At 44.4% G+C, this 22,827-nt stretch overlaps 1 protein-coding gene across 8 annotated transcripts in view; it reads left to right on the forward strand.

Annotated features, from left to right (window-relative positions):
* Window positions 1-22,827, forward strand: part of LOC141052002 (cytochrome P450 2B11-like) — a 133,923-nt gene that overhangs the window by 66,429 nt on the left and 44,667 nt on the right. For 7 of the 8 annotated variants that reach the window (XM_073549168.1, XM_073549167.1, XM_073549170.1 and 4 more), the window contains 3 exons: window positions 7,210-7,372; window positions 9,892-10,044; window positions 15,323-15,483. In XM_073549168.1, the coding sequence (XP_073405269.1) occupies window positions 7,210-7,372; window positions 9,892-10,044; window positions 15,323-15,483 (477 nt within the window). The remainder of the gene's footprint in view (window positions 1-7,209; window positions 7,373-9,891; window positions 10,045-15,322; window positions 15,484-22,827) is intronic. The other variant, XM_073549173.1, reaches the window with a different exon arrangement.

Here is a 22,827-nt window from a genome sequence, read left to right on the forward strand (position 1 = left end):
CAAACGTCAGTCCATGCTGCCATCACTAAACCACCAATAGGGTCATAACTGACCGAGGTAAGAAACTCAGGCAGAGTGGCTTGCACTATTATTGTATTGAAGGTCAAAAAATTAACTTATAGATCAGCATTAGAGTATTTATTTAGTACCAAAATAAAAATACTAATGATCAAGACTAGAGATGAGTTAACCTTTGAAGGTTTGGTTTGGTTGACGAACATTCCGAATTTCGCCAAATGGTTCTACGAACATACCCAAAGCTCATTGACTTCAATGGGAGGCAAAACCAAACGCATAGACAGCACCTTCAGGGGTTCCAAAAAGCTACCAACACAGCTAAAATTAGGGGCAGATACCAGGAAAAGTGGCATCAATTGACCCATCAATTGCACTACAAATAAGTACTTTAAAAAATTGTTGGTTCCCCTGTATTTTTGATAACCAGCCAGACAAAACTGACAGCTGCAGGCTGCAACCCTCAGCTGTCAGTGTTAGCATCACTGGTTATGAAGAAAAGAAGCCACAAACGTGAACCGCATTTGCCATCGCCACAGGGCAAGTTGGAAGAGCCAGGCAAAGCACCAGAATTGGAGCAACAAATAGATGCTTTTCTGGGGTGACTGCAGGCTGCTATTTTTAGGCTGGGAAGGGGGGCCAGAATCCATGGTCCCTTACCAGCTTGAGAATACCAGCCCCCAGCTGTCTGCCTTATGTGATGCAGTAACCTCTGTTACAGCTAGGGGGCACTGTGTCTGCGCTTCAGGATGCGCTTGGAGGTATAATTATGATGGTGAATTAGGGACTGACATTATTGTAAATGGCTGGTATGTGTTGCAGAGGTTCTCTGCACTGTAAGCCCAAAATGATATGGTTATGCTGGGATTTATAGTTCCACAAGTGTTTGTGTATTACTTATAAGGTGGGGTTATAGAGTTAGTCAGGGAGCTGGGCGGGAATTGACTAACCACACATGTAAGGTCTGGTCACATGGAGAGAGTGTGTGTACCTGAGTGGTTCAGGGTGCAAGGTCCAGGACGGTCTGTGTTGGAAGATCCTGGGAGTAGGATCAGATTCCTGGAGCACCTTGGACCTGGTGGCCTGGGTGTTGGACGAACATCCTGAATAGCACCTGGATAGGCCACATGTGTGGGCAGAGCCTGGGATGGCCCCACACTGAGAAAGATGCTGTCCTGTTGAAGACTGATGAGGAGTCAGCCTGTGGAGCAGAAGCTCCTGAGAGGTAACCCCGGGAATGAGGAAAGAACTATGTGCACTGACAAAGGTCAGTTACTGAACTGTGCGGTCACCCGGTGACTGGAGAGAGCCCGGCGTGACTAGTGAATGCTTTGAAAAGCAGCACGTGATGAATTAACGGACTGTGTGTAAGGCTACTTTCAGACTTTTGTTATGAGGCGCAGCGCAGGGCCGCTGCTAACCTCCGCCCCGGGCCGTGCCTCCTCCGGTCAGCTCCTCCTATGGGCGCATGATGCTGCATGTGACCGGCGTACCCTATATTTAGTGTTGGGTACGCTGGCCGTGCACTGGTATGCTTTTGCCAGCGCTTGCGCCCTTTTGGCGCTGCGCCGACGTGCGCCAAACGCACCGTGTTGCATTTTTGTGTGCTCGGTGCATCGGCAAAAGCATGCAGCGTCATGCACCCATAGGAGGAGGACCAGAGGAGGCGTGGCTGGAGGTGGAGCTTAGCGGCGGCCCTACACTGCGCCTCATAACGCAAGTCTGAAAGTAGCCTAAGCTGGTGATGTGCAACCTGGCTTGCAGTACGGTTTGTGATGTTTAAATAAACCCTATGGACTGTTTTGTGTGAAAAACCGTGCCTGACTACGTTAATCTGCTGCCAAGCGAGTGTCCCCCAACACACATAGTAGGCGCTACGCCACATTTACCTTTGGCTGGTTATCAAAAATGTGGGGACCCCACACCATTTTTTTACATTTTTTTTTTTAAATAATTAAAAAATACAGCATGGGGACCCCTCTATTCATGATAACCAGCCTTGCTGAAGCTGACAGCTGAGGGTTGCAGCCTGCAGCTGTCAGTTTTGCTTGACTGATTATCGAAAATTTCAGGGGAACCCACATCATTTTTAAACTTATTTATTTATAGAGCAGGCAGCAGCTGATGGATACTCCCGTCAGCCGTCACCTGTTCTCACTGTTAACAGTTGAATACAACTCTCAACATTGTCCCTTGCTAGTGCTGATCTCAGTGGAAGCAGGGGATAGTGATGTGAGCTCTCTTCAATTCAGCACCCGACACCGGGGTACCGCTGATTCCCAGGCGCTGTACGAGTCACACAGATGACACTTGGATGTCATCCGTGTGTCGTCAGTGTGCACATGTGCGGGACTTTTTGTGGCCTGTGCTACTACCAGAAATACTGACTTCTGAAAAAAGCCCTTTGTGAACTCTGTCATTTCCTGAACTTTGGACAACTTTTACAGATTTTTAGGAAAAAAGCTCAGGAATCCAAATATGAATCTGTGCAAAAATTATGCCAAATTTTAGATTCCCTAATGTTTTCTGAACAAGTTTGCTCATCGCTTGTCAAGACTTACAGGATAGCACATGGACTGGCGCAGTATTCTTTTTCCTTTAACCCCTTCCTGACATCAGACGTACTATCCCGTTCATGGGACCCGGGCCCCTATGCCCATGGACGGGATAGTACGTCTACCGCGATCAGCGGCGCCCACGTGGTGAGCGCCGCTGATCGCGGCCGGGTGTCAGCTGATTATCACAGCTGACACCCGGCACTATGTGTCGGGGCGGTCACGGACCGCCCCCGACACGTTAACCCCTTGCACACCGAGATCAAACATGATCGCATGATCGCGGTGTACCGGGGGTTAAAGGGAAGCATCGGCAGGGAGGGGGCTCCCTCCGTGCTTCCCTGAGCCCCCCACAGAAGCGCAATGTGCAGCGCTGCTGCGGGGGTCTCTTTCCCTACAGGGAGCTGACTTCCTCAGTGCCTGCAAAGCGCAGGCATGAGGAAGTCTGCAGAACTGCCAGCGATCTGTCAAAGGACAGTGATATCCCACCTGGGACTATGTAATAAAGTTAAAAAAAAAAAAAGTGTTAAAATAATTTTAAAAAAATCGCCAAATAAATTAGAAAAAAAAAAAAAAATATTCCCCCAATAAATCCATTTTTTTCAAATAAAAAAAACAAACAATAAAAGTACACATATTAGGTATCGCCGCGTCCGTAACGACCTGCCCTATAAAACTATCCCATTAGTTAACCCCTTTAACAAACCCCTTAAAAAATAAAAATAAAAAACGAAGCAAAAAATAATGATTTATTATCATACCGCCAAATAAAAAGTGCAATAACGTGCGATCAAAAAGATGCATATAAATAGCCATGGTACCGCTGAAAACGTCATCTTGTCCCGCAAAAAACGAGCCACCATACAGCATCGTCAGCGAAAAAATAAAATTTATAGCTTGCAGAATAAAGCGATACAAAAATAATTATTTTTTATATAAAATAGTTTTCATTGCATAAAACCGACAAAACATAAAAAAACGACCTAAATGAGGTATCGCAGTAACCGTACTGACCCGAAGAATAAAACCGCTGTATCAATTTTACCGCACGCGGAACGTTCATGAAACGCTGGTTTTTGTTCATTCTGCGTCCCAAAAATTGGAATAAAAAGCGATAAAAAAAGTCACGTGCCCGAAAATGGTACCAATAAAAACGTCAACTCGTCCCGCAAAAAATAAGACCTCATATAACTCAGTGAGTCAAAATACGGAAAAATTATAGCTCTCAATATGTGGTGATGCAAAAACTATTTTTACAATAAAAAGCGTCTTTTAGCGTGCGACAGCCGCCAAAAATAAATACCGCCATAAATAGTAAATCAAACCCCCCGTTATCATAATAAAATTAAAAGAAAATGTATTTATTTCCATTTTCCGGTTAGGGTTAGGGCCAGGGTTAGGGTTAGGGCTAGGGTTAGGGCTAGGGTTAGGGTTAGGGCTGAGATTAGGGTTAGGGGTGTGTTGGCGTTAGGGTTGGAGTTAGAATCGGGGGTTTCCACTGTTTGGGCACATCAGGTGCTCTCCAAATGCAACATGGCATCTGATCTCAATTCCAGCCAATTCTAAGTTGAAAAAGTCAAATGGTGCTCCTTCCCTTCCAAGCTCTGCCATGCGCCCAAACAGTGTTTTACCCCCACATGTAGGGTATCAGCCTACTCAGGACAAATTGCAAAACAACTTTTGGGGTCCAATTTCTCCTGTTACCATTAGGAAAATAAAAAATTGGGGGTAAAAATATCATTTTTGTGGAAAAAAATGATTTTTTTTTATTTTCACGCCCGGGCGTTATAAACTTCTGTGAAGCACTTGGGGGTTCAAAGTGCTCACCACACATCTAGATAAGTTCCGTGGGGGGTCTAGTGTCCAAAATGGGGTCACTTGTGGGGAGTTTCAATAGTTTAGGTAGATCAGGGGCTCTCCAAACGCACATGACACCCGCAGACCATTCCATCAAAGTCTGCATTCCAAAACATCACTACTTCCCTTCCGAGCACCGAAGTGTGCCCATACAGTAGTTTTCTCCCACAAATGGGGTGTCAGCGTACTCAGGACAAATTGGACAACAACTTTTGGGGTCCAATTTCTCCTCTTACCCTTGGGAAAATAAAAAAATTGGGGACAAATTGATCATGTTTGTGGAAAAAATACGATTTTTTTATTTTCATGCCCGGGCATTATAAACTTCTGTGAAGCCCTTGGGGGTTCAAAGTGCTAACCACACATCTAGATAAGTTCCTTGGGGGGTCCAGTTTCCAAAATGGGGTCATTTGTGGGGGGTTTCCACTGTTTAGGTACATTAGGGGCTCTCCAAAGGCAACATGACACCCGCAGACCATTCCATCAAAGTCTGCATTCCAAAACGTCACTACTTCCCTTCCGAACCCCGACGTGTGCCCATACAGTAGTTTTCTCCCACAAATGGGGTGTCAGCGTACTCACGACAAATTGGACAACAACTTTTGGGGTTCAATTTCTCCTGTTACCCTTGGGAAAATAAAAAAATTGGGGACTAATTGATCATGTTTGTGGAAAAAATACGATTTTTTTATTTTCATGCCCAGGCATTAAAAACTTCTGTGAAGCACTTGGGGGTTCAAAGTGCTAACCACACATCTAGATAAGTTCCTTGGGGGTCTAGTTTCCAAAATGGTGTTATTTGTGGGGGGTTTCCACTGTTTTGGTACATCAGGGGCTTTCCAAACGCGACATGGTGTTAGATCTCAATTCCAGCCAAAAACGTCAAATGGTGCTGCTTCCCTTCCGAGCTCTGCCATGCGCCCAAATAGTGGTTTACCCCCACATGTGGGGTATCAGCGTACTCGGGACAAATTGCACAATACCTTTTAGGTCCCTGTTACCCTTGGAAAAATAAGAATTGAGGGTGAAAAGATCATTTTTGTGGAAAAAATGATTTTTTAATTGTACGGCTGTATGCTATAAACTTCTATGAAGCCCTTGGGGGTTCAAAGTTCTCACCACACATCTAGATAAGTTCCTTGGGGGGTCTAGTTTCCAAAATGGGGTCATTTGTGGGAGGTTTCCACTGTTTTGGTACATCAGGGGCTTTCCAAACGCGACATGGTGTCAGATCTCAATTCCAGCCAAAAACGTCAAATGGTGCTGCTTCCCTTCCGAGCTCTGCCATGCACCCAAATAGTAGTTTACCCCCACATGTGGGGTATCAGCGTACTCAGGACAAATTGCACAATAACTTTTAGGGTCCTGTTACCCTTGGAAAAATAAGAATTGAGGGTGAAAAGATAATTTTTGTGGAAAAAATATGATTTTTTAATTGTACGGCTGTATGTTATAAACTTCTATGAAGCCCTTGTGGGTTCCAAGTTCTCACCACATATCTAGATAAGTTCCTTGGGGGGTCTAGTTTCCAAAATGGTGTCACTTGTGGGGGGTTTCCACTGTTTAGGTGCATCAGGGGCTCTCCAAACGTGACATGGCGTCCGATCTGAATTCCAGCCAATTTTGCATTGAAAAAGGCAAACGGTGCTCCTTCCCTTCTGAGCTCTGCCATGCGCCGAAACAGTAGTTCTCCCCAACATATCAGGTATCAGCGTACTCAGCACAAATTGCACAATAACTTTTGCAGTCCAATTTGTCCTGTTACCCTTGGTAAAATAAAAAAAATTGAACCTGAAGTTTTTTTTGTGAAAAAAAGTTAGATATTCATTTTTTTTTTAAATATTCAAAAAATTCCTGTGACGCACCTAAAGGGTTAATAAACTTCTTGAATGTGGTTTTGAGCACCTTAAGGGGTGCAGTTTTTAGAATGGTGTCACTTTTGGGTATTTTCTATCATATAGACCCCTCAAAGTGGCTTCAAATGTGATGTGGTCCGTAAAAATAAAATGGTGTTGCAAAAATGAGAAATCGCTGGTCAATTTTTAACCCTTATAACTTCCTAACAAAAAAATTTTGGTTCCAAAATTGTGCTGATGTAAAGTAAACATGTGGGAAATGTTACTTATCAAGTTTTTTGTGTGCCGTATCTCTGTGATTTAAGGGCATAAAAATTGAAAGTTGGAAAATTGCGAAATTTTCTAAATTTTCGCCAAATTTCCATTTTTTTCGCAAGTTATTTGAATGAAATTTTACCACTATCATGAAGTACAATATGTCACGAGAAAACAGTGTCAGAATCACCGGGATCCATAGAAGCGTTCCAGAGTTATGACCTCATAAAGGGACAGTGGTCAGAATTGTAAAAATTGGCCCGGTCATGAACGTGCAAACCACCCTTGGGGGTGAAGGGGTTAAAGTGCGGTCCCACTGACCAAACTAGATAAGAGATTGGGTTTATCCTGACTTCATTAAAAGGGGTTTTTCATGTAGATTTGCTGTGTTGATACAGGCAATTTACAAATGACCTGCTTTGGGGTCACCCTTGACTTTGAGCTGCAATCACTCTTTTTTGTACTGCCACCTCGTGAAGAGTCTCTCATATAAAGAAAGATTTTGCTTTCATTATGGCTAATGATCCACAGATCATTTGAGGAAGTCGGTTTATTTGCATTACAACAGTGTCATTTTTTATCCCAAGTGAAAACCTCAGATTTGTAGGGATTTTGACTAAGGGATTGACATTACTTTGACTTGACAATATCCATTTTCATATTCCAACCAGCTTAGTGAGAAATACGGAGAAGTGTTCACCATCTACCTGGGTTCCCGACCAGTCATAGTGGTCACAGGATACAAAGCTGTGAAAGAAGTTCTTTTGGACAGGGGGGATGATTTCTTAGCTCGAGGCAACGTTGCTTGCTTTGATTCTGTCTACAAAAACTATGGTGAGTCTTAAATTCAACACTTTAGGCCTCCTTCAAACATCCTGGTGATTGTTGTAGAGAAAAAAACATTACTGGTGGGATCCGTGGTCCATGTCCGTGTGTACGAATGTAGCATCAGTATGCAGTCTGTGTGCTGACCTTGTTTTCTGTCCATATGTCCGTGTGTCAGTGTGTCCGTGTGTTTCATCCATGTGCCGTCCATGTGATACATACTGGCACGTGGGAAGAAGCAGTATAGTTTGTGCTGTTCCCAGGTTCTGGCTGTCTGATGACGGCAGCCTTAATCATTTTCTCCTGCTCGAGCTGAGATTAGCGCGGCGAGGAGACAGTGATGGGAGTTTTATTCAGCAGCAGGCTATATCCCTCCTCTGTAAAATGAATAATTAAATAAAAAAATTATGTTAGCTCCAGTGCATTTTTCATAACCAGTACAGGGAAAGCCCACAGGTGGGAGCTGATGTTAATAACCTGGGACAAGGGGCAATACCCCGAAAGGTTCCCAGGATATTAATAACAGCTCACATAGCTTTCTTTCTGTTTTGTCCTTTCACAGCACTGTACTTCTCTTTCTCGCACACTGCCTGTTTTGAGATGTCACTTTTATGTCTTTTGTGCTAAGGTTAACTTGTCATTGCTATGCAATGAGAGCAGAAAAGGTTACTTATGTGTGAGATATAATAACACCAAATTCTGATCTCACTGCGGAGGAATTGCAAGATGGTTTGAGCACACAGACATAAGTGTGACTTCTCTTCAGACAGGCAGGGGGGATAGGCAGTACCACAGAGCTGATAGTAATATGATTAGAAAAGAGCTGATAAAGTGTTTGTAACATGACACAGCTAAACTCTGCCGCACTTTATATTCATGCAGGAGGTTAGGCCATAGAATCAGAGCTGTACCATTACATCTCACAATGAGAAATCTAAGCTATGGAGGGGCATATTCTTTTTCTTGTGTGTTACTGCCTTCTCATTATTTGGCAACTCAGCCAGGAAGAAGTTCAAGCACCCAGTGAAATCTTACAATACTCACTTGCACTTAAAGGGAACCTGTCAGCAGGATTGTGCCCAATAACCTACAGACAGTGTCAGGTTGGCGCCGTTGTACTGACTATGATGATACCTTGGTTGATGAAATCCATCTTGTGGTTGTTGTTTAACCTTTATTTCAGTTTTGTGTTAATGATATGCTCATGCTCCGGGGCGGCCTGTGGGGGTCTTCATATGGTGAGCTGATTAGCTATTCATAATAAAGACGGCTGACAGGCCACTGATCCCTCAGTAACCTGCCCCATAGTTTGCATAATGAATATTTGTACATACAGAAGAAAAAAAAATCCTTCTGGAGGCAGGTGCCAGCTGTGACACCGGCGCTGCAGCATAATCACATGTTTAATGCGCAGTTACTACATGTAGTTGAGCTTTTCCTGAGGAGTATAACAAAAAAAAATCAATTTTAAAATGGCGCACACTGCGCCTGCGCAGTAGCAGCTATCGGTGTGTATAGAGATCCGATAGCTTCTATTGCGTAGTCAGTTCAATAAGAAAAATGTGGTAAAAGGTCCTTTTTAGTGATGAGCGAGTAAACTCACTGCTCGGGTGTCCTCCAAGTATTTTGGCGTGCTCGGAGATTTAGTTTTCGCTGTCTCATCTACATGATTTGTGACTGCTAGACAGCTTGAATACTTGTGAGGAATGCCTGTTTGTTAGGGAATTCCCACATGTATTCAGCCTGTCTATAAGTTTCAAATTATGCAGATGAGACGACGAATACTAAATCTCCAAGCACGCCAAATAACTCTGAGGACACCCGAGCATGCTCGGGAAAACCCGAGCAACTAGTATACTCGTTCATCCTTTTACATTTTAATCACTGTCCCCTAAATTTCTCATCAGTTTGTTATTTCAGAGACTTTAGATACTTGCATCCCACATGAATTTGCTAAACTGATGATATTTTTTTGTGCTTGAAAAGAGCCAGATCAGGGAAATCTCCAGAGGATGTTTCCTACAGTAAATAGACTGTTAAATAGACTGCGTTACTGTAGATGTCTGCACCAACATCATCTGTGATTTTCTATTTGCTTCTCACAAAATATTTCACAAATGTGTATGAGGTTGATTCGGGTTTAGGGATAGGCTATACTTGTCTAGCGTTAGGTTTGTGCAATTACATGATCAAACTGCTCCACACCTCCTAAGGATAAATGATTTTCCTGTTCTGCCATCCAAGTACTAACCAGTCACAACCCTGCTTGGCATCCAAGATCAGATGAGATCAGGCATGTTCAGGGTGGTGTTGTCAAAAGCAAATGATTTACATGTTCTAAGCAACCTGCACTTATTGAAAATTTCTCCTGATGTGGAAAAAAAGTTTTTTTTTTCCATAACAACCTAACAAAACAAGGAAACAAATTACTACATTTTCGTCACCAGTTGATATATAGTTTGCTATGTTATTTGCTTGCATGATCATTAATAGGTAAAAAAGAATATTCTGGCTATTTTCATCCTCAGGAATTGCCTTCACAAGCGACATGGATAGATGGAAGAAGCTTCGCAGATTTTCTGCTTCTACAATGAAAGATTTTGGTATGGGAAAAAGGACAATAGAGGATCGGATTCAAGAAGAAGCTTTGTGTCTAGTAATGGAATTCAAGAAAACAAAAGGTTGTTACAGGAGATAATATCCCGATGTCTTATGTGAAGGTTTCTAAAATCAAAACATCTTTTGTTTTGCAAGAAAATCTCATCACAAAGCAAAGACATAAAATAAATCACATACTTAAAGAGACATGGATATAAAAACACATACACACAGTGACTAAAATGGTCGCTGTATCTTTGCGGATTACTTTGGGGCAATTATACCCCAGGCTTTACATGTGAAAAATGTAAAAGGCGGCTCCTGGGCTAAGCACTGACAGGTTTCATTATCATGTTTGGGTTCATAATCAAAAGGGAGGATTTATTAATTTTATTCGCTTTTAATGCAACATGATATTCCACAATGCTTTACAGACATCATCATCTTTGTTGCCATTGGGACTCCCAATCTAAATTCACGATCAGTACTGTATGTCTTTGGAGTGTGGGAGGCAGGGGTGGATTAAGGGTAGCCAGGGCCCCGGGCTGTTCAGACTCTGTGGGCACCCCGGTCATGTGACGGGGTCATGTGAGTGACGGGGTCGGGAAGTCACTAGTTTTCATGACGCATACTGTGCGTCAAGGAGCGAGAAGCGGTTAAATACTGAGGTAAAAAACTCAGAAAATACACGTGTGCACGAGGCCTCACAAATACTGAGGCAAAAAACACCAAATACTCAGCGTGTCCATGAGGCCTCACAAATACTGAGGTAAAAAACACCAAATACTCAGCGTGTCCATGAGGTCTTACAAATACTGAGTGAAAAACTCACCAAATACTCAGCGTGTACACGAGGCCTTATAAATACTGAGGTAAAAACTCACCAAATACTTAGCGTGGGCACGAGGCCTTATAAATACTGAGGTAAAAACTCACCAAATACTGAGCGTGTGCACGAGGCCTTACAAATACAGGAAGGCTTCCACCCAACATCTAGTCCTGACTCACCAGTACCTAACATCGAAACCAGCTAATAGTCTGCAATCACCTGCTGACCTGGACCCATGACCTGTCAGACAAGTTACTTCACATGAGTCACACAGAGGCTTCTGCTTCATGAACTTTCCCAGATAGAAGAAGCAGCCTCAGGTGTGCAACCTGTGGCCGGATACACAGGAAGAGATGCTCCTCATCACAGGCTGTGCCCAACATGGCAGCAGAGGGGTTAACGCCACAGACAAGTCGCCATCTCCTCACACACTGGACACGACGCTGCATCTGTCGACGAACAAGCGCACATTGCGCAATATTAGTCATGTCCCAGATGTTCAGCATGTGGAGGACCAAAGGGGGACAAAAAAGACCCCAGTATTTTAACAGGAGCATGGGAAAGTGGACGCAGGTCGGAGTGGCAGGGTTTATATAGGGGTCGGAGTAAGTAAATATATACACTCACTGGCCACTTTATTAGGTACACCTGTCCAACTGTGTGTTAAGACTTAATTTCTAATCAGCCAATCACATGGCGGCAACTCAGTGCATTTAGGCATGTAGACATGGTCAAGACAATCTCCTGCAGTTCAAACCGAGCATCAGTATGGGGAAGAAAGGTGATTTGAGTGCCTTTGAACGTGGCATGATTGTTGGTGCCAGAAGGGCTGGTCTGAGTATTTCAGAAACTGCTGATCTACTGGGATTTTCACGCACAACCATCTCTAGGGTTTACAGAGAATGGTCCGAAAAAGAAAAAAAAATCCAGTGAGCGGCAGTTCTGTGGCCGGAAATGCCTTGTTGATGCCAGAGGTCAGAGGAGAATGGGCATACTGGTTCGAGCTGATAGAAAGGCAACAGTGACTCAAATTGCCACCCGTTACAACCAAGGTAGGCAGAAGAGCATCTCTGAACGCACAGTGCGTCGAACTTTGAGGCAGATGGGCTACAGCAGCAGAAGACCACACTGGGTACCACTCCTCTCAGCTAAGAACAGGCATCTGATGGCTACTTTCAGCAGGATAATGCGCCATGTCATAAAGCTCGAATCATCTCAGATTGGTTTCTTGAACATGACAATGAGTTCACTGTACTCAAATGGCCTCCTCAGTCACCAGATCTCAATCCAATAGAGCATCTTTGGGATGTGGTGGAACGGGAGATTCGCATCAGGGATGTGCAGCCGACAAATCTGCGCCAACTGTGTGATGCCATCATGTCAATATGGTCCAAAATCTTTGAGGAATGCTTCCAGCACCTTGTTGAATCTCTGCCACGAAGAATTGAGGCAGTTCTGAAGGCAAAAGGGGGTCCAACCCGTTACTAGCATGGTGTACCTAATAAAGTGGCCAGTGAGTGTGTATATATATATATATATATATATATATATATATATATATATATATATATATATACACACACACATATTACTACATGCGGGAAGCGCACACATGCACAATCCTCAGGTTGTATAACTTTCAGCTGGTCAAAACATTTCTCTCAGTAGGCCAAGAAAGAAATGTGGCAGGAATAAAGTACACCTCATAGTAACTTATGTGTGAGGCAGAGGTGACAAGACCCACCATCTCGTGCGCACTGCCCACATATAACAAAGTTGATGGAAACAGACGACTTCCACTATGATGATTGGTTAGCGGCCGCCCGACCACACCCATTTCACAACTAGTCACACCCATGTCCACGCCACAACCACACCCATTTAGCACTGCTGATCACACTGACTGGTACTGAGGGCACACCGGCTGGCATTATGGGCACACCGGCTGGCATTGTGGGCACAGTGGCTGGTACTGTGGGGACAGTGGCTGGTACTAAGGAAAAGAAAGAACAGAGAGAGAGAAAAAAGAAAACAGAGAGAGACAAAGAAAGGAGAGAGAAAGAAAGGAGAGAGAGAAAGATAGAAGAAAGAAAGAGAGAAACAGAGAGAAAACAAAAGAACAGAGAGAAAGAAAGAGGGGAAAAAAGAAAGAACAGAGGGGGAAAGAAAGAGGGGACAGAAAAAAAGAACAAAGAGAGAGAGAAAAAGAAAGGGGAAAGAACAGAGGGGGAAAGAAAGAATAGAGAGAGAAAGGGGAAAGAAAGAACAGAGAGAAAGAAAGAGGGGAAAGAAGGAAAGAACAGAGTGAAAGAAAGAGGGGAAAGAAAGAGAAAAAGAACAGAGCGAAAGAAAGAACAGAGAGAAAGAGAAAGAAACAGAGAGAGAAAGAAAAATTCTATAAAGATACCATACCAGTCTGGCTCACATTGTAGTGCCCACCTGAGCCTCCAGGTGCCGAACATATCATGATCCACTCACATGGCCGACATCCCCAAGTCCAAGGCAATCCCGCTGTCCGCGCTGTCGGAGGAGGACACGGTGATGGATCTGAAGCATTCCCTGAAGGGCCTCCATGGCTCCGTCACAATCTCCTCCTGAAATTACCTTATTTATGGTCAGCTTCCAGCACGTCACTTCTGATGGAACGTCACGTGTGAGTTTTCAAGTGCTCCTCGGAGCTCCACCGTGTACTCCTGTGTCCGCGGGAAAAGTCAGCTCCCGGTCGGGGCAGTGGCGCAGACTCTCAAAATCTGGAATGGTTGGGAGGTATGAATGCTCCCCATCATACACCTTGTACATGCATGACTCCGCACACCTCATACACACACGGTTCCGCTTTGTAAACTTGCGGCTCCGCTCCGTACACCTCGTACACATACGGCTCTGCTCCGTACACATACGGCTCTCCTCTCTACACCTCGTACACATACGGCTCCACTCCGTAGACCTCGTACACACACATCTGCACTCTGTACACCTCATACACACGCGTCTCCGCTCCATACACCTCGTACACACGGGGCTCCGCTCCGTACATGTCCTACACATGCGGCTCCGCTCCATACACGTCCTACACACGCGGCTCCGCTCCGTACACGTCCTAAACATGCGGCTTCGCTCTGTACACCTCGTACACACGCGGCTTCGCTCTGTACACCTCGTACACACGCGGCTTCGCTCCATACACCTCGTACAAGCGCGGCTCCGCTCTGTACACCTCGCACACGCGCGGCTCCACTCCGTCCACCTTGTACACACGTGGCTCCGCTCCGTACACCTCGTACACACACAGCTACATCCACCCTGTAAGCCCCTCCTGACCCCACACATACTTGACTGATTCAGCACGATGACAACCAGCACAGCAGAGTCCTGCATAGTTACATACATCGAGGGCTGTGCGTGCTCACAGGACCTGTGATGAAGTCACAGGAGGTGAGGAGTCAGGAGTTACATGATCAGGGGCCTCTGACTGAGAAGCCGGATCATGTGACCCCTGACTCCTCCCCTCCTGTGACCTCATCACAGGTCCTGTGCGCACAGAGCAGGGATTTATCAGTGAGGGGCTGCAGTGGCCGATTATAATGGGGCAATTTTCCCTGGGCTGATGGGGCCCCCCCACACCAATGGGCCCTGGGCTACCGCCCATATTGACCTGATTATAATCCACCACTGGTGGGAGGATATCGGAGAATCCAGAGGTAGTCCACACAAATCTTGGAAAAAAACATAAAAACTTGTCATAAATGTAATGACAAATTAAGAGCAATCTCTAACATCCTCTCGCGAGGGGATGTGTCACCCTTATATTGAGAATAGAAGCATGGTTTCATTCTAAAATGGAAATGGGAAAAAGAGCTGTCAATTATTGCATATTGAAATTAGAGCTCTGACCTCTTTTTTATTAATCTCCCCTTCCCCACCCCCGCTGTGGACAGGTAATTGAAGTGGGCTATCTGATGGAGAGTAGACATAAATTCTGTAAAAAATGATGAGAGTTGAGACTTTTCTGACCGGTGTGGTGTGTGGATAACTCTTCCTGTCTTCAAAAGCAGCACAGGGCAATGCTATCAGACGTTCTGGCACCAGATACTAGTTATCAATATATTTTTTTTTTTGTGCTAAAAGCTGATTCTGAATTATTGTCATTGTTCATTGATGGGAGATACAGGTCACTGTAGGATTGTATCATTCTCAAATGGAGAGATCCCTTACATTTTATAAGGCATCTGGCCTAGGACCTTCATATACTGAAAAAATTCACAGTATAAGGTGCCCTGGCTAAACCATCAGCATAAATTCTAATTAGTATGTGGGGTCAAATTACCTTATTTTTTCGGGAATTGTAGTGATCTATGATACTGTTAGGTCATAGGTTTTGACTTTTTGACCAATGCATGAAAGTCATAGGTCAGGGGCTTCTATCCATTCAATGGGTTCAAATGTGCTGCAACTTTCTGTAGTTTTTGATGCACATGGGGGTCGGGGCAGGAATGTGCATATTATTCATGCATATCATTTTCTTTCTCTAGAATTTTTGGTGGAACCTCGCCACTACCTAAGTAAAGCCACCTTTAATGTTATCTTTACCATCATGTTTGGAAATCGTCATGATTACAAGGATGCAGAGCTCCTGAATGTTATGTCCTTGATGTATACCACAGTCTCAATCGCCAGCTCAAAATGGGGCCAGGTAAGAAGTAATGAAACATTAATTCCAAATAAACATTGACTTTTGCAAAGCTTACAAAGCTTATTTTTTAATATTTACTGTTTTGGCAAATGATAAAAGAAATTTGAGAAATGGAGTCTGAGTAGTAGTGGTTGTGGTCAGTCTCTCGTGTGCTGCATATCAGCAGTATTAGTATTTAGCATAATTTTTTTTCCAAAAACCTTACAACAGAAGGTCACACTTCGTAATACAGCATAAAACCAAACTGTGCAGAAGTCCAATGTCTAGAAGTGTATATCAAAGGAAGATACCGTATATACTCGTGTATAAGCCGACCCGTGTATAAGCCGACCCCCCTAAATTGTCCTAAAAAAACTGGGAAAACTTATCGACTCGCGAATAAGCCTAGGGTGGAAAATGCAGTAGCTACTGGTAAATTTCAGAAATAAAAATAGATACCAATAAAAGTAAAATTAATTGAGACATAAGTAGGTTAAATGTTTTTGAATATCCATATTGAACTAGGAGCCCCATATAATACTCCATACAGTTCATGATGGGCCCCATAAGATGCTCCGTACAAAATACACCCCATGTAATGCTCCATACAGTTCATGATGGCCCCATAAGATGCTCCATACAAAGTACGCCATGTATAATGCTGCACAAAAGTTAATGCCCCATATGCTGCCCCATAAAGTATATGGCCCCATAAGATATTACATAGATTATGCTCCATAGATTATGCCCCCGCAAGATGCTCCATAGATTATGCCCCCATAAGATGCTCCATAGTTTATGCCCCTATATGCTGCTCCATAGATTATGCCCCCATATGCCGCTCCATAGATTATGCCCCATATGCTGCTCCATAGATTACGCCCCCATATGCTACTTCATAATTAAGCCCCCATATGTTGCTACATAGATTATGCCCCCATATGCTGCCTCATAGATTATGCCCCCATAAGATGCTCCATAGTTTATGCCTCCATAAGATGCTCCATAGTTTATGCCCCCATATGCTGCTCCATAGATTACGCCTCATGTGCTTCTCCATAGATTACCCCCCATATACTGCTCCATAATTATGCCCCATATGCTGCTCCATAGTTTATGCCCCCATATATTGCTGCTCCATAGTTTATGCCCCCATATGCTGCTCCATAGTTTATGCCCCCATATGCTGCTCCATAATTATGCCCCCATATGCTGCTGCCACTGCAAATAAAAAAAAAAATGACATACTCACCTCTCGTCGCTGGGGGTTGGGTGCCAGTGTCCTGATCAGGCGGTGACAGGTTCTGATGCTACCGCTGGCTCAGGACCCTGGCACTGGCGATATTTACTAATCCCCTCTCCATGGCTGCGCGTCGCTCTGTCTGCCTGGTCCCTCTGTCAGTGACGTTCAGACAGAGGGCGGGGCGCGCACTAACTATGTCACCGCGCCCTCTGACCTGAACATCACAGACAGAGAACACGGAGGAGAGGACAGCAGCGTGCAGCGATGGACCGGTGACAGGTGAATATAGCTTATCCTTACCCCCTCCTGGTGCGGTCTCTTCAGCCCCTGCTTCTCCTGGTCTCAGGCTCCTTCCTTCAGCGGTCACGTGGTGCCACTCATTAAAGTCAAATATGTGCATATTCATGACTTTAATAAGTGGTACCATGTGACCGCTCAAGGAAGGAGCCTGAGACTGGGAGAAGCAGGAGGACTTCAGAGACCGTGCCGGGGGGGTGGGGTAAGCATGGCCTGACACCCCCGCTCCCCCTCCCCTGCCGACCCCTTGGTATATGAATCGCGTATAAGCCGAGAGGGGGACTTTCAGCCCAAAGAAATGGGCTGAAAATCTCAGCTTATACGCGAGTATATATGGTAAATAGATCACATAAAACAAATTAAAAGAGGACGCCTCGTATGATATAGGAGAACAGATAATACATTAAATCAATATCTAATTTTGACAACTGCATAGATTCATGGAGATTGACCCTGTGGTAGATTTAAACAGAAAAAAATATATATTACAATGGAAAGAGAAAATATTGCAGGGCCAAGTGCATAATACAAATAATATATTAATATAGGTGTTATATATCCATAGGGTCACAATCACTAAGACAACAGTGCACATGGATCAAAGTATATATCCCAATGTAGTCAAAAAGATTTACTTTAGATGTCAGTGAACCTTCTACGTGAAACAACACAGTACCATGAATATATAGCACATACTAATATACAAAGCAAGGCTTAGAATTTATAAGGCAATAATCCTTGACTAAATGCCTGTCATAGCCATACCTACTTCCATGCCTCACCGTAGACAAATTGCAGATTAGAGAAGTATTATTGTAGAATAGAGACAGGATTTGAACCGGCCCGGAGAATATTTTTTCTTGTACGTGGCAGCAACAAATTGTGGAGGAACGCAAGTAACACGGCCAGCTTTGATGAATCTCTGAGTACAGTTCACCATAAAAGACATGAATCGGTTAATGAGTCAACGGAAAAAAGCAGCAGCAAGGCTTAGAATTTAGGCTGGTTTCACACTTGCATTTTTTTTGCGCTGCGTTTTTGCGCATGCGTTTTCCCTATACTTAACATGGGTGCGCATTGGCATGCGTTTGTACGCGTTTGTATGCATATGCATTTTTTTGTAGTGTGCGCCCGGGTGCACAAAATGCATCCTGTTGCATTTTTTGTGCGCCCGACCTGTCTAAAAAAAAAACGCATGCAAACGCAATGCGCACAAAATTCACCCAAAAACACATTAAAGTCTATGGGAGCACCGACGTGCGCATGGTCATGCAAAAACCATGCGCAAAAAACAAGAAAATGCATAAAAAACGCATGATGCGTTTTTTATGCACGTTTACAAAAAAACGCACGTGTGAAAGAAGCCTTATATGGAAATAATCCCTGACTAGATGCCTGTCATATGTCATATGCCTGTCACTACCTGTGCACTTGACCCGATCCCATCCCACTTCATCCCAAACCTCACCACAGTCTTCATCCCAACCCTAACACATCTCTTCAATCTATCACTAACAACTGGTGTTTTCCCCTCAAGCTTTAAACATGCCTCAATCACACCAATCCTCAAAAAGCCCTCTCTTGACCCATACTCTGTATCTAGCTATTGCCCCAAATCACTTCTCCCCTATGCCTCAAAACTACTGGAACAACATGCCCATCTTGAACGCCTCCCACCTCTCTTCTTGCTCCCTCCTTGACCACTTGCAATCCGGCTTCCAGCCACACCACTCCACTGAAACTGCCTTATCTAAGGTCACCAATGACCTACTCTGTCCTCCTCCTCCTGGACCTGTCCTCTGCCTTTGACACAGTGGACCATTCCCTATTACTATAGACCCTCTCATCTCTTGGTATCACAGACTTGGCCCTATCTTGGATTGCGTCATACCTAGCAGACTGGACATTCACCGTCTCCCATTCGCACCCTGCCTCCTCACCGCGCCCCCTATCCATCGGAGTCCCGCAAGGTTCAGTCCAAGGGTCCCTGCTCTTCTCCATTTACACCTTCGGCCTCGGACAGCTCATAGAATCTCATGGCTTTCAGTATCATCTCTATGCTGATGACACACAGATCTACATCTCTGGACCAGATATCACCTCCCTACTAAACAGAATCCCTCAATGTCTGTCTGCTATTTCATCCTTCTTCTCCGCTAGATTTCTAAAACTTAATATGGACAAAACAGAATTAATCATCTTTTGCCCATCTCACGTGACCCCTCAACAGACCTATCCATTACAGTAAACGGCTGCCCACTCTCTCCAGTCCCACAAGCTCGCTGCCTCGGGGTTATCCTTGACACTGATCTCTCCTTCAAACCACATATCCAAGCCCTTTCCGCTTTTTGCGACTTCAACTCAAAAATATTTCACGGATCCGTACATTCCTCAACCAAGAATCTGCAAAAACCCTAGTCCATGCCCTCATCATCTCCCGCCTTGACTACTGCAACCTCCTGCTCTGTGGCCTCCCCTCTAACACTCTCGCACCCCTCCAATCTATTATTAACTCTGCTGCCCGACTAATCCACCTGTCCCCCCGCTATTCCCCGGGCTCTCCCCTCTGTCAATCCCTGCACTGGCTCCCCATTACCCAAAGACTCCAGTTCAAGACCCTAACCATGACATACAAAGCCATCCACAACCTGAGTCCTCCGTACATCTGTGACCTAGTCTCCCGGTACTTACCTGCATGAAACCTCCGATCCTCACAGGATCTCCTTCTGTACTTCCCTCTTATCTCCTCTTCCCACAATCGCATACAAGATTTCTCCCACGCATCCCCTCTACTCTGGAACTCTCTACCACAACATATCAGACTCTCTCCTACCATGGAAAAAGAAAAAGAACTTGAAGACCTACCTGTTAGGAACACCGCACTGAACTTGCTCACTGAGCCAGTGCGCGTGTCCTGAGTAAAGCGAACAGTGCTCAAAGATACCTGTGGAGCGGGCAGCAGCCGAGTAGATGCATACTTCAGAGCCACAGGACCTGAAGCACGTGACTGCTAGGGGTGTGGCCTAAACTCCACAGAGCTAGGAGCTGCAAGATAACTCCTAGCAGGGTAACTGCGAGACAAATTTACCAGGGGGCATAGACAGGGAGAATAGTCAAGACGTAGCCAATGAGTCACACACAGAGATAGCTGCAAAGGTACAAGAGGGGCGAGCAGAGAGTAGTCAGGTCACAGGCAATGAGTCATACACAGAGATAATAACGCAGTACAAAATCAACAGGCAAACTCACAACGGGAAACAGATCCGGGTCAGACCCATATAAACAAGCTATAGCAACAAACAGGCACACAGGGGTCAGCACACTAGGCCAAAGGCAAAAGTATAACTGGCAGGGATTGAAGCTTCCCAGGGGTTTAAGAAGCTCTCCCAGAACCAGAAAGAGGCCACAATCATTAACCCCAGGTGTGCAGGTCAAAACCTGCACCAAGCTCCAGACATTAACCCCAGGTGTGCAGCTCAAAAACCTGCACTGGGATCATGACACTGCCTCTTCCGACAAGCCTACAACTTGCAGTAACCACCGATCCACCAAACCGCCGCACGACCAGCTCTACCCTTGCCTACTGTATCCTCACCCATCCCGTTGTAGATTGTGAGCCCTCGCGGGCAGGGTCCTCTCTCATCCTGTACCAGTCGTGACTTGTATTGTTTAAGATTACTGTACTTGTCTTGTATGTATTATGTATACCCCTCCTCACATGTAAAGCGCCATGGAATAAATGGCGCTATAATAATAAATAATAATAATAATAATATGCGATACCAACTGTCACACCTCACCTTAGATAAATTGCAGATAAGAGTAGTATTACTGTAAAATATACAAGGGATTTATACCGGTGCTGAAAAGATTTTTTCACCTTGGCCTAAGCTGTGAGAACTTCCACACTACTAGTGTGTCATCACAGCGAGCCAACCGTCCATCGGTGTAGCATTGTCTGGCTACTTGTTATTGCACAAACATCACGGGCGCTCCAACACCTGCACCCAGACACCCCCTCTACAAGAGAGCCCCCGGGGGTCCTATACCATCTCCAAAAGTTTCACCTCCCGCCATTGACAATTGTTGTGGACACAAGGGAAGTATTTAGGGGTTCAGCAACTTGCTTCAGCTACCACGACATTAAAATCTGCTGCCAGTGGAATTACATCTCTCAGCTGGCTCCTCTGCAGCATCCAGCGCCTCCCCTGTGGCTCACAGCAATTAGTTTGGTTGTTAAAATGGCCACAGATTTATTTAAATCACAGGATTAAAACAATCACAGTAGGAGTCAGGTGAAGTGCTAGTACATTGGGATTCACAAGTACTGTGATATCCCAGCTGTCTGACATACAGAACCAGGCCAGACAGCCATAAAGGGGCGGCACGCACTGGCTTGCCATTCAAACAGAGCCAGTAAACTTTCAGGGCACCAATGACCCTCTTATCCTCACTCCTGTGCTTAACCACTGTGCCCGCCCCTGACTGACGTTACCATTACAACGTCCTTGAGGCTGTTTACCATCATGAAGTTTTACATCCTCCATTAGTTAAAATGAATCCACCTTGATGAGGACCTGTCATCAGGATTTTGCAGAATAAACTACAGGCATTTTCAGATTGGCACATGAAAGCTTTTTTCGATTTTCGTTTTTGTTTTTCACTCCCCTTCTTTCCAGAGCCATAACTTTTTTATTTTTCCGTCAATATGGCCATGTGAGGGCCTATTTTTTGCGGGACGAGTTGTACTTTTGAATGACACCATTGTTTTTACCATATTGTGTACTGGAAAACTGAAAAAAAATTCCAAATGCTGTGAAATCGCAAAAAAAGTGCAATAAAACTGACCTGCCATTATAATTATGATTATTCTGAGTTCATAGACACCAAACATGTCTAGGTTCTCTTTTAAGTGAACCTCCCACCATCCCACCTCAAAGTGGGGGATACTGACCGCTGATGTACTATCCCATCAGTGGTCAGTAAGGGGTTAAAATGATACCTGGGTTGAATAAATCAATGTTGTGGTTGTTGTTTAATCTGTGTTTGCAGTTTTGAGTAAATGGGATTCTCGTTCTTTGGGGCGGCATGCGGGCGTTGCCCAGGCTCCTATTTTAAATACTGCGAATGCGCAGTTAATATTCTGTTTTAAAAAAAAAAATTGGCTTCAACAAAATGGTGGCATGTGCAGTAGCATCGATCTCTCAATCTGCGTATGCACCACCCAAGTGCTGGAGTGCACACAAAAAGAGGAAATTGTTGCCACCGAACATAGCGGTGCAGCGCACGCAGGAGATATGATATTTGCACTGATAAAATAATGATTTCAACCCCACTGTGCCACCAATGCATATAAATATATCATGAATATTAATTTTCTGGCTGGCTACTTAGATAGGAATAGAGTAAGCTAGTGTATGTATATACATAGGACTATTTAGTATAGGATTCATCAGACACCAAAAAAGACACCAAAAAGCATATATGCCTTTAAAAGATAATGAGTTTGAGAGGTTCTCTTTAGAGTTGAGCAAATTTTTTTGGTACGGTTCTGAATACGATCTGCAGCGAATATTGTTTTTGCAATATTCGTCAAACACAGCCGAACTTCATTAGAGTCAATGGGAGTAGAAATTACCGAATATGTTCGGAACCAATCAACAAACACACATTCGGCACGAATAGCGTACCAATATGAAACGAATATGGCAAATTCATATTCGGCGACCAAATCCAAAAAAATTCGCTCAACCCTAGATCTCGCTTTAAAATGTCTGCAACTTCCACCTGACTCTTGAGGCTATTCCGCAACTCCCTGCCATGGG

Source organism: Dendrobates tinctorius, unplaced genomic scaffold (genome assembly GCF_039654945.1).
Source record: "Dendrobates tinctorius isolate UK_male_01 unplaced genomic scaffold, ASM3965494v1 ptg000158l, whole genome shotgun sequence".
NCBI lineage: Eukaryota > Metazoa > Chordata > Amphibia > Anura > Dendrobatidae > Dendrobates > Dendrobates tinctorius.